The 12,701-nt window shown below is 52.8% G+C and overlaps 1 protein-coding gene across 1 annotated transcript in view; it reads left to right on the plus strand.

Moving 5' to 3' along the window:
- Positions 1–12,414, plus strand: part of CFAP65 (cilia and flagella associated protein 65) — a gene marked incomplete at both ends in the record, with an annotated part of 40,709 nt that extends 28,295 nt beyond the window's left edge. The window contains 14 exon segments of the mRNA XM_082657667.1: positions 1,783–1,959; positions 2,250–2,316; positions 2,464–2,574; positions 4,979–5,170; positions 5,278–5,436; positions 6,592–6,735; positions 6,922–7,035; positions 7,228–7,335; positions 9,349–9,393; positions 9,631–9,833; positions 10,288–10,416; positions 10,956–11,345; positions 12,030–12,167; positions 12,282–12,414. Coding sequence (XP_082513793.1) covers positions 1,783–1,959; positions 2,250–2,316; positions 2,464–2,574; positions 4,979–5,170; positions 5,278–5,436; positions 6,592–6,735; positions 6,922–7,035; positions 7,228–7,335; positions 9,349–9,393; positions 9,631–9,833; positions 10,288–10,416; positions 10,956–11,345; positions 12,030–12,167; positions 12,282–12,414 — 2,110 coding nt within the window.
- Positions 12,415–12,701: the final 287 nt, after the last annotated feature.

The following is a 12,701-nucleotide window of genomic DNA, read 5'->3' on the forward strand; positions in this document are numbered from 1 at the left end:
AAGCTAGACCTGCAACCCAGGGAGCGGAGGCAAGAGAGGCTGCGAAGAGCCTCCCAGATGGAGGGTGTAGCGCGGGCATGGGTAAGAGAAGAGGCCACAGAGTGCCTGCAACGTTGATAGGGGGACGGGCAGGGCCTTGGACTCCTTCTCCTTCTGAGAAGGATTCGTGGCTTGAGGCAGGGGGACAGGTTGGCAGGCTTCCACAGTCCCAAGATGGGGGCCCACACCAGAGGACTGGCAGGGAAAAGGGGGCTGTGATCATTTGGAGGGAGACTGGGTGAGGGCCAAGAGGGAAACCATCCAGATATCCCCGAAGTATCAAGATCACCAGTTTTGCCGCTGATCAATATCCCGCAAATAAAATGACCAAACAGTTTATTCGCCTGTAGCAAGTCAAACAATACAAGGGTGATGGAAGAGATGGAAGGAACACCCCAGCTCCCTCTCTAGTCTGCCCTGGAGGGTTTGGCATGAGCTTCCACTCTCAGCACTGGTACAAGGCACAGACACAGGGACGCAGCTACCCTTTCATTTCTTTTACCATAATGGCATGATGTTACACGTATTACTCTCTGCTCAGCGTTATAGCAATAACCTTTTCACTCAGCATTATGTCAATAACATTCCCTATAGGTCAATAAAGATCAAGACGTATAGATCTAACTCATTCTTTTTAATAGTTGCATAGTATTCCGTAATATGAATGGCCCTTATGTTTTAAAACCACTCTTTTATTAGATGACATTAGTTGTTCCCGGTGCTTTTTAATATTTGTTGCCATCACTAACAAAGTTGTAATCAACATCCTTGTGTGAGTACATGTGTCTGTGTGTGTGTGCACGTGCGTGCCTGCCTGCCTGCCTGCACACTTACGTTTATTCCTGCAGCTTAGTTCCCCCGAATAGAATTTCTGAGTCAAAGGGCATTTTTTATTCTATGCACTTTTTATTCTAAAAGATGCTGTCATAATTCCTACAACAAAAGGTGGTAGCAATTTCTTCTCTCCCTGCCTGTGTTCAAAGATGTCATTGTTTCTAAACTTACCAGCATTGGATGTAACTATTTGTCACGATTCAGATGTGAAAATATTTAAGATTGATTCAAGGGAGTTTTGATTTGCATCTCCCGACTCCCCTTGAGCCTTTTCAGATGCGTTGGCTGTTTTCTTTCCCCCTTCTGGCCGTTCCCTCTTCATAACCTCTGCCCGTTTTGAGGACAGTTCCGTGCCATCCCTCTGAGAGCGCAGGGATCTTCTTTTCAGATGGTGACCTTGGGACCCCTTGGTCACTTATTTGGTCGCATTTAGAGTGCAGTGTCTGCTTCAGTACAGCACCAGGCATTACAGGGGCGCTCATTCTATGCCCAGCCTTGCTTTGGATTCAAGACTACCAGCCCTCTTGGGGACCCTTGGTTGGTGCTGCTGGCATTTCTAGGTGGCTCAAATGGCCCTTCCTAACAGCTTGTCACACAAACCCCTCCAGGGTCAGTGCCCAGCTCAAAGTGGCCCACATATACAAGCAGCACCCTGACCCCTGGCACCCACAATGCGAGCCCCAATCTCTGCTTTCCATTTAGTCACCAGGACCCTGCTTCTGTTCCTGGGTTTGGGGGCCATTAAGAAACGAGAATCCACAACTGCCGCATTTGCCCGGCCATGCATGGGAGAGCTTGCCTGCTGGGGGATGAAGAAAAGGCCTCCATCCATCCTGCCTGGGGTTCAGAGCTCCTGCCTCTGCTCTGACTGAGGGGCTCCACCCCTTCTGCTTTGCACCCCTTTCCCAGGGCCTTCCTCTTCCCAAGTGACCAGCAGATCGACCTGGAGCTGTGGGCAGAGCAGGTGGACTTCGACTGCACTGAGCTGCACCAAATACGCGTGCAGGACAATTGCATATTCTCCGTCAGCCCCAAGGCTGGGAGCCTGGGTCCCGGGCAAGAGCAGATGGTGGAGTTCAGATACAGGTGCTGCCCCCACCGCCCGCCCTGCACTTCCAGTCCTGGAGACCCCCTTCCCCCCGACTCCTGGAGGACGCTGGCCTTGCACTGTGTGACTCCAGGGTATCCTGAGTGGCTACCACCCTGAGAAGGCCCCACCTTCCCACCTGCAGGGGAAGTTTAATTTTCCTCTTGCCCCATCCCAGCTCGAGGGTTTCCACGTAGCTGCCCCAAAGCCATAGGTGTGCCATGACCGCTTGCTCTTCCACTCGTACCAGGGCTCAGTAACTCATCCCAGACTCTCTCCTCCCTTCCAGCCACCTGTTCATTGGCACTGATCGCCTCCCGGTGCTCTTCAAGGTGTCCCATGGCCGGGAGATCCTGGTGAGGCCCAGCCCTGGTCCTGTCCTGGAAAACCAAGAGAGAGGCACAGGGAGCCGTGCTCCCCAGAGAGATGGGGTCCAGATCTCTCTGCTGGGTACTTCATTTCCTCTCAGGGAAGGATGCTACTCACAGGTTTTCTATTTCCAGCTAAATTTCATAGGTGTGACAGTGAAGCTGGAGCAGAAGTACGTGCACTTCACCTCCACCAGCCATCAGTTCATCCCCGTCCCCATCGGCGACACACTGCCCCCAAGGCAGGTCAGTGGTACATTGTCCTGGTCACCAGGAGGCTTCAGTATTGATCTCTGTGTATCTGTATCAGCCCTTGACAGGATGACAAGGACCCTGCCCTCACTCTAAGAGGTGGGGTGACAGGTTGAACCCCAAGACTGGGCAACTGGGAGAGACCCAAGGCGAGAGGCTTCAGCTTCTTGGCACTGGTTCTAAACCTTTTGCCAGGCCTCATTCCCATGCAAAAGCAGGGAGTTCCTTCCTCTAACACAGGGTTTTTCAAACTTCTTTGACCATGAGCCACACTAATATATTTTGGAAAACCCAATACATACATACAACTGAAACAAAACAAATCAATACGTCACCACTACATGCTAAGTACTCTGATGTTTTCTTTTTTATTTTATTCTGTTCCATTTTTTTAAATGTTTTATTTATTTTATTTTACTTATTTTTATTTTTGGCTGTGTTGGGTCTTCGTTGCTGCGCGCGGGCTTTCTCTAGTTGTGGCGAGCGGGGGCTGTTCTTCGTTGCGGTGCGCGGGCTTCTCATTGCGGTGGCTTCTCTTGTTGCGGAGCACGGGCTCTAGGTGCATGGGCTTCAGTAGTTGTGGCGTGCGGGCTCATTAGTTGTGGCTCACGGGCTCTAGAGCGCAGGCTCCGTAGTTGTGGCGCACGGGCTTAGTTGCTCTGTGGCACGTGGGATCTTCCCGGACCAGGGCTCGAACCCGTGTCCCCTGCATTGGCAGGCGTGTTCTTAACCACTGCACCACCAGGGAAGCCCTGTTCCATTTTTTAAATGCTGGACATGACCTGATAAATTGGTTTCATGACCTGCTTACTAATGGGTCTCAGTCACAGTTTGAAAATCACTGCCCCAAAAGGGCATCTGTCTGGAGCATGAAAAGCTAGAATGTAAATCCTCAAAGCTATAGAATTTTATTTATTAATTGGAGGGAATCAGTTTCCTTTGTTCTGAAAATGTACATTGGAAATCTCCAATAGAGGATATAGTATTTTCACAAACACTTCATCACTCTGAAATTTCTAACAACTGAGAAGCCCTTGTGCTTCTGGGCAGGGGCCTCTAGCCCCTCCGCCGAGAGGCACAGGAATGGGCTTCCTAGACCTGAGAGGGGATCTCATAGTCCCGAGCTCTGCCCACTGCCTTACACCACCCTTTACGCCACTGGCTTCCCAGAAGCCCCACCCAGAAACCCAGACCCTCAAAAGAGAAGGCAAAGACTCACATGCCTCCTGGAAAGCTTTCCAGAGAGATCAGACCACTCCCCCATGGCCCTGAACATAGACAATGGAAAAGGCCCCCAGATCTGGAGAAGACCCAGTTGTACCTCCAGCCAAACTCCACAACTGTAGCCAAGCTGCCTTTTTCGTTCATATGATGATGACAGATGGTGGCCTGGACCTGCAAGAGGGCAGAGGAAACTGAGAGAAGTGAACAGATTTAATTTACATTTTGAAGACAGAATCCCTGGGACTTGCTGGGGATTGGATCTGGGAAGTAAGAGAAAGGGATGGATGAAAAACGTATTGGATTCCTAGTTTGAGCCACTGGAAGTATGTAGTGCCATTTGCTGAAACAAGATACACTGGGGGAGGAATAGGTTTTAGAGTGAAGAGTTGGGTTTTGGCTGAATTTAAGAGGCCTATGAGACAACCAGGAGGCGTTGTTTAGTAGTAGTTGGATACCAGGTCTGAAGCTCAGAGGGTGGTCCAAGCTAGAGAAAGAGCATCAGCGCGTTCAGGGGTGGGTGCTGAGAAAGATGAGGGGCTGGACCTAAATCCAGACAAACTCTTTATTCTCACTGTCTTCCGTTTTCTCATCTCTAACATGGAGGCTTGGACCAGAAGATCTCTGGTTTCAGGCAGGCCGTTCTGTGATTCCCCAACTGTGGAGTTAGTCTTGGGGGACCTCATATCTTCCTTCTGCTCCCTTATCTGCCTGTAAGCACAACGACTTCTAATGGCAGACATGGAGTGGCAGCCTCACAGGTAATTAGAATGAGAGCTTAGAAAACGATGAAGGGTCTGGATGGTGTATGCATGGACATTCCCCTAAATTCCAACACTAGGGACACAAGCGTTAGTGTCCCCTTAAGTTGAGGTAAATAAAATAAGGTAAGGTAAATAAAATAAGTTGAGGTAAATAAAATAAAATAAGGTAAATTGAGAGCAAATAAAATAAGAATTACAGATTATACTAAAATGTCACAGGTTGAAAATATAGTTATATACTTCTTGGGTGATCAAGCCATACGGGAAATCAGAGGTATTTAAGGGAGCTCTGGGACTGTAAGGGCGACGTCACGGGGATCAACCTGCCCTCCTACAGTGGACACAGAATCCCAGGCTCTCTGCATTGCAGCCCAGAGCTGGTGTGGAGATTTCCCTGTTCCTTCCCCCTGCAGATTTATGAGCTGTATAATGGTGGCTCGGTGCCCGTGACATATGAGATCCAGACCAGCATCCTGTCGCAGGTTCAGGAAAAAAATTTTGATCACCCCATCTTCTGCTGCCTCAACCCCAAAGGGGAGATCCAGCCAGGTACAACTGCTCTCGTCTTCTGGATCTTCTCACCTATTGAGGCCAAGACCTACATGGTGAGCAGCAGCCTGGGCTAACACGGGCTTGGGCCGGGGGTTGGAGGTGGCCTCCCCATCAGGCCTTGCTCTGACCAGTGCCTTCCCCCACCTTCCTAACTTCCCAGGTGGATGTGCCCATACACATCCTGGGATGGAACTCAGCCATCATCCGTTTCCAGGGAGTGGGCTATGACCCTAACATCATGGGCGACACAGCCCCATTCCACAACATCTCCTCATGGGACAATAGCTCCATCCACTCGAGGCTGATGGTTCCTGGACAGGTAGGGGGAAGGGATCTGGGAAGGCCTGAGGCCTAGGAGGAGACTGAGGGTCCAGGGTGTCCACTGCGGAGGGGTGGGGAGGCTGCGAAAGAAGAGACGGAGTTGAGAAGGGAGCGATACAGAGGTGAACCTGGAACCAGCCCTCCTCCAGGTTTAGGAGGCAGCACCAGCTCCATGAGAGGCTTACCCTGCCACCTAGTGCCCACAGGTGTTCCTGCTCCAGCCACTCCACCTGCTGCAGGGCCCTCCACCCGCCCTTGCCTCTGGGCATTGGGATGGAGGTATTGAAAGGAGTAAAAAGAAGCTCTGCCAGTCTAGGGCACTGAGATATTATCTTCATATAGAACAGTCTCTCCCCTGGATGTAGATGGATTTTGCTGAAATATCTAGGGTCAGTAATACTACCTTTAGTTCACACACTCCTCACTGTTGGGAGGTATGACGCATCCATCCATTTCCCCACTGATCCACATGCCTGTTTATTCATCCATGTATCTCTCCATCCATGCACTCATCCAGTTACTATCCACCAATGCATCTGCCTGTCCACTCTTCCACTCCTACCCTCTTTGGACTCTTACTGAAGGATGAGTACTGTGGGGTCACAGAGAAGAGCCAGACAAAGTCTCAGCTCTGGAGGCACTCAGGGTCTAGACAGAGAGAAAGTGCCCCTTCCATGGCCTCAATCTTTCCAGACACCCCTACAACACAGCGCCTGCTGTGTGCGCAGTGAAGGTGCCAACAGCTGATCACCTACTAATTTACAACCATCCTTCAGAGACGAATTTTGTCGGCTTTACTTCTGCCTTCTCTAAGCGAATTCTGATTTCTCAGCCCTTCCAAGCCTATTTTAATGGTCAAAATCATAGGCTTTAGAGTGAGACTGTCAGGGTTTGTCCCAGCTGTGCCTGTGAGAGACCTTTGGAAAATTATTTATGCTCTCTGAACCTCAGCAGCACATCTATAAAGTGAAAATGATTAGTAGTACCTATATATAGTAGTGGCCTATATATTGGGCCACTGTGAGGATCAAATGCATGTCAGTTGCCTACAGTGGTACCTGGCCTGTTGAAAGCACTGAGTGACTGGTAGTGGTTGCTATGCTGAGTACTTCTTCACCTCCCAAAGTTGCTGTTGTGTTGTCTCCACCAACAGAACGTCTTCCTGTCCCAATCGCATATCTCCCTGGGAAACATTCCTGTGCAGAGCAAGTGCAGCCGCCTGCTGTTCCTCAACAACATCTCCAAGGATGAGACAATTGTCTTTGTCTGGCAGCGGAAGGCTCTAGACTTCGGGGAGGTGAGAGTTCCCTGTGTTTGCAGAATGAGAACCTCCAGAGGGGCTCTAGACTCATCCCATCCCATCCCACTCCGTTCCACTCCATCCCATCCCACCCCATCCCACCCCACCCCATCCCACCCCCTATCCCGTCTTGTCCCATACAATCCCTGTGAAGGTCCAGAGACTCCTTCCCAAAATAAACAGGTGTCTGTGAGTCCTATGAGAGGAGAGGTGGCTCCTGAAGAGACGATCCCGTTTGTGGTGACCCTGAAGGCCTCAGTGCATGCCAGCTTCTATAGCATGGACCTGGTATGCAAGGTAGGATCAGCCTTAGCGAGAAGCTGGGATGGTGCACAGCTCCCAGTCTTGAGGTGTGGGGTGGTCTGTGAGATCCCCAGACCCCCAGAGAGAGGCAAAGGCCAACCTCTGGAAGAGTGGGGGGCCCACAGAACAGGCCCAGGCCAAGGCCCTCCAGACCTTGGTCTTCTCTCTCCTTGTCCTGAGCCACAGGTGTACCGGCAGAAACTCCTGACGCAGTACCGTAAGGAACTGCAGGAGTGGGAGGACGAGAAGGTGCGTCAGGAAGTGGAGTTCACCATCACAGATAGGAAAGCAAAGGTGATGAGGGCAGGGTGGGCTTTGAACACCACAGAGCTTTCCGATTGGCCTTGCCAGAGGGGACAGAGGTGGTGATCCGAGGTGGTCCTAAAAAACTGGTCAGCCTGACTTAAGAGATTAGATTTCTTTCATTAGGCTAAGCATAGCACATCCCCCAGAGACTCTCTGGATACTGAAAGCTGGCTGACCATTCCCTGCTTCCTGTAGCCTGTATTTAATGAATACCCACCCGGTGCTGGGCACTGGGGACCCAGGGGAAACCAGGCAGAGCTCACCTTCTGCTGGAAGAGAGTGTGGCGTAGTGGTTTCAGGTACAGGCTCTGGAAACAAATTGCCCGGGTTTGTTTCCTGACTTTGATGATTTCTAGCTCTGTGATCTTAGTCAAGTTATTTAACCTCTTAGTTCCCTCAACTGTATAATGGGGGGTAATAGGACATCTGAGACTGGCTTCAAGATAATCCAGAGATGGGGTATAGATGAGACAAAATTGGCCATGAACTGCTAATTGTTCAAGCTGTGTGGGGGTAATGGAAGATTCTTTGTAGCACTCTCTCCACTTTTGAATACTTTTGAAATTTTCCATATTAAGAAGGTTAAAAAGCTGAGATCCCACAAGCTGTGCAGCATGGCCAAAAAAAAAAAAAAAAAAAGGTTAAAAAGAAAAGTTGTTAAAATATTTTATTTTATTCTTTTTAAAATTTATTTTATTTATTTATTTTTGGCTGCATTGGGTTTTCATTGCTGCGTGCGGGCTTTCTCTAGTTGGAGCGAGCGGGAGCTACTCTTCATTACGGTGCGCGGGCTTCTCATTGCGGTGTCTTCTCTTGTTGCGGAGTACCGGCTTTAGGCGCGAGGGCTTCAGTAGTTGTGGCACGCGGGCTCAGTAGTTGTGGTTCACAGGCTCTAGAGCGCAAGCTCAGTAGCTGTGGCACACGGGCTTAGTTGCTATGTGGCATGTGGGATCTTCCCAGACCAGGGCTCAAACCCGTGTCCCCTTCATTGGCAGACAGATTCTTAACCACTGCACCACCGTGGAAGCCCCAAAATATTTTAAAATGTGAATAAATTGTTATCTGCTTTGTGGCACTGCTGCGAGGATTAAATGAGTTAACGCATGTAAAGTGCCTACAACAGTGCCTGGCACCCAGTAAGCACTCACTAAACATGGGCTATTACTCTTTATGCAGGGGAGACTGATAATAAATGATACGAAGTATCCACCTTGGATCCTCCTCCCCACGGTTGCATTCTTTTTTTTTTTTTTTTTTTTTGTCTGCGTTGGGTCTTCATTGCTACACGCGGGCTTTCTCTAGTTGCAGTGAGCAGGGTCTACTCTTCGTTGTGTTGCTTCTTATTGCAGTGGCTTCTCTTGTTGCGGAGCACGGGCTCTAGGCACGCAGGCCTGTGGCGCACAGGCTCAGTAGTTGTGGTGCACGGGCTTAGTTGCTCTCTGGCACGTGGCATCTTCCCCGACCAGAGCTCAAACCCATGACCCTTGTATTGGCAGGCGTATTCTTGACCACTGCGCCAGCAGGGAGGTCCCCACGATTGCATTCTTGCACCTCGATCACCCCTGTGTACTCCACACTGAACCCCCAGGGAGACACTACTCCCCTCTGAACCTCTGGCCCAACTGTGAAGGCAAATCATGTCTTGAGGGCTATGGGAGAAGGGATTTCTGAATTAAGGCTTAATAAGGATGGCTGTTTCCTTATCAAGCCAAACCACAAAGCTCCAGGGCACCAGAGAAGTACCCTTGGGGCAGCCTGCAGTGTTTGGTGACATCTCCATTTCTTTCCTTTAGTTAGGTAACCAGATTTTCCAAGTCTGCAGGCAGCACTTCCCTAGGGAAGGTTCTGGAAGAGGGTGTGGCTGGGAGTTGGGCAGAACCAAGGGGGCAGCAGGTGCTGACATTGATTTCAGGCCCTACGTGGGTCAGCAGGAAGGGGAGGAAGAGGGGAGTCCCTCTAGGCCTCTTGCGTCCTAAGCCGGGGGTCTCTTTGCTTCCACAGAGAAGGGCGTGTTGTACAGCTTGTGAACCTGTGAGCAAGTACAGGGTGAGGACGTAAGCCCAGGCCTGTCTCCTTGGGATAACTTGAGAGGATCCTTGCTTCCTCTCCAGAGAGACGTCCAACCTCTGGTCTAGTCTCCTGGAAGGGAGGGATGAAAGTGCCAATGGGTGCGGATGAAATGCCAGGGGTGTCACAAAAGACCTGGTTGGGGGGCTAGGGACCCATCAGTGATGGGAGCGCAGTCCCTAAGCCCCTGTCATCCATGCCTCCCCTTTCCCAAAGACGCTGCCCCCCATCAAGAACCAGTGGTGTCTCAACTGCCCAACCAGCTGGAGCCTTAAGAATGCAAAGGAGGAGGCACGCTGGCCATGCCCCCAGCCGCCCTCGCCAGGGACGCTCAGCTTAGGCCTCACTGCCCGCGCCCATGCCACCGACTACTTCCTGGCCAACTTCTTCTCTGACTTTCCCCGCCACTTCTTGCACCGGTGAACTCTCAGGGAGGGAGGGGTCTGCTTGCTCTGCTCTCTGCCACCCTCCCGCTCTAGAACAGGACTGCCCAGACCTAACGCTTGCTGAGGGCTTGAAGCACGTGCAGTATCACTGGGACTTCTGGGGCACTGCTGGGCCCAGAATGCCCCCGTTACTGTTAGGCCCTTATGAGGAGGGGGCAAAGAGCCAGAGCCCCTGGGGAACCCACTTAGGCCTCCCTGCCTCCCCTCCTTCCTTCCCTTTCCAACTTGGAGCCTCTCCAGGTCCTGTGCCCACTCTGAGAGTCGGGCTTGGTTCCCCAAATGCAGCAGCACTATGTTGGGTTAAGGCTGGGGGCTGCCCCAAACTCACCTATGTCCTCATGACTGGGCAGCCACCATCACTGCTCATGCCCCCAACCCCAGCGTGGTGGCTTGCCCAGGCCACTCAGAATGCCACGGCCTGCCCCAGGGAGCTGCCAAAGAGGAAGTACCCCAGGGAGGAGTCGGAGGCTGGTGAGGAAGTATCCACGGACAAGTGGGCCCCTGTCTCCAAGCAGGAGAAGCAGCTCCTGACTGACTGTCTCACCACCATAATCAGGTGACCACCCACCCCCTAAACGCTCACCCCTCCATCTCCCTTGTTCATTCGTCAATTCTGGGTCCACCCAAAGCCCCTGAAATCCCAGCCCTTCCTTTCCTGAAAGATAGAACTTCCTCACAAGATCCTTCCACTGGTGGTCCCAGGCCCTTGAGGATGGTACAGCTCTAATGGAGCTGGCTGGAGGGATCCTCAGGGCTGGGTCCCGAGTTCTGCCTTGTCGTGGCTGGTAGATGCGGTCTGGAGCCAGTTCACTGTCTCTCCAGGGCTCCGGGCCTCATCTGTGTAACTCTGACATCCTGGCTCTTCCTCTACCATATAATGTTCACCTTTAAGAATCCACGGGGCCCAGAGATGCCTTTATCTAAAGAAGGAATGGGAGGGAGCAACTGATCAGGGGCTCCCCTCCCCCCACCTAGCACCTGTTTGTGGACACAGTAGCCAAGAACCACCCCTTGGGGAACCCCTGAAGCCAGAGCCCCCCACAGGGGGCTGCAAGGCCTCTCAGTGAGGACCTTCTCCTCCTCCCTGCCACCCAGGGGTCTGCTGGAGGACAAGATCTTCCATGAGGCTGTGGACCGAAACCTGGTGGAGCAAATGCCTTACTTCTGCCAGTTCTGGAATGAGCAGTCGGCAAGGTTCACGGCCCAGAACGGCAGCCTGCACTTAGCTCCAGCAACGTCTCAGTCCTCCAGCAGCTCTGAGGTCAGCAAAGACAAAGAGGAGGCGGAAGACAAACGGAGGCTGAGGAAGAAGGAAGAGGGGGGAGAGGAGGAGCTGGAGGAGGAGGAAGAGAAGTTGCCCTGGACGGAGACGAAGCCCACGCTGCAGCCCACGTCCCAGGAGTCCCTGAAATGGCAGTGGCAGCAACAGCTGAAGGTCTCACTGAAGGAGAAGCAAGAGCAAGATGAGAAGGAGGCCATCAGCCGGTAAGCAGCCAGACCACGGTGAGGGTTGGCGGGGGCGGGGTCAAGTGCAGAAGGCTCCTAGGAGGCAATGGTGTGCTGGGGCTCTACCTGTGTGAGCTTCTCTTTCCAACTCAGTGTTCATTGACATCACTGTTGGACGCTTAAGGCCTCAGTGGGAGTATTTACGAAATGGCGATCCAAGCTTTAATTTTCTTCTCCAAGAGCAGACTATTAACGTTTACCATCACACCACTTCCAGGAGGGTGATTATAGCCGTCAAAGTCTCTTAAATGAGTTTTTAGAGCCAGGAGAAAAGTACCACCTCTTCTTGCACCGCCTTTCCCTGGGGCTGCTCTGGGGTTTTCTGTCTGTGGTGGGATTCCCCAGGAGTCCCTTCTGCACCGTCTCATCGCTCGATGCCTTTCCCCAACCCTGGCCCTGGGATGGGGACTCCGATTCCCTGGGTTCGAATCCCACCACGTGTACCAGCAGCGTGACGTTTGGCAACTTGGTCTGTTTAAGCCGTAGTTTGAACGTCTGTAAAATTGGAACAAGGACGCCTCATAGTGTTGGGAGGGCGGGGAGTTAAAATGAGAATCCACGTAGAGCACGCGGCAAACGATACAGCACAGAGGAGGCCAGCGGAGAACCAGAGCGCAGTCGGTGGCGGCGCTGACCCCGGCGCCCCCGCCTCCCGCCCCGTAGGCTCCCGGCTTTCGTTAGCCTGCAGGAGGCGCTGCTGGAGAACATGATCCAGAACATCCTGGTGGAGGCGAGCCGCGGGGAGGTGGTGCTCACTTCGCGGCCACGCGTCATCGCCCTGCCGCCGCTCAGCGTTCCCAGGTGGGGGGGCCCGGGCCAGCGGCCGCTGGAGGGGCGCGAGGGGCTTCAGGGACGGGCAGGCTCGGCGGGAAGCCTCTCCCCGACCCCCCCTACCTGGAGCTTTCTGTCATCCAGGATTCTGACTCCCGACTCGCTGCCGGCGGCGTCCCCGGGGCCGCAGCAAGCGGAGATGCCCGGCTTGACTGAGCCGCCCCCCACCAACTGTTTGCAGACGCCAGCGCCCACCCCCTCCGACTTGCAGCTCTAGGTTCCTCCCGCCCCCCTCTCCATCACCCCCCAGTAAAGCATCTATAGCTTTATTTCTATATCTGCCTTAACTTTATTTCCCCGACGCGACAAGAACTCGCGCGCGCGGTCTCAGAGGGACAGATGGTGGAAGCGGCCAAGGTGGACCGCCTCGACTCATTGGAGACTTAGGGGCTGGGAGGTTGCGCCTCTCCACTCCGCTCGGCAGCTGGGCAAGAGTTCTCGCTGCTCGCTGCCAGGCGCTGGACCTGGTCTGGCCAGTGGAGGGCGCTTCGGGCGGGGCCTGGC

Source organism: Grampus griseus, assembly GCF_964374135.1.
Source record: "Grampus griseus genome assembly, chromosome: 7".
NCBI lineage: Eukaryota > Metazoa > Chordata > Mammalia > Artiodactyla > Delphinidae > Grampus > Grampus griseus.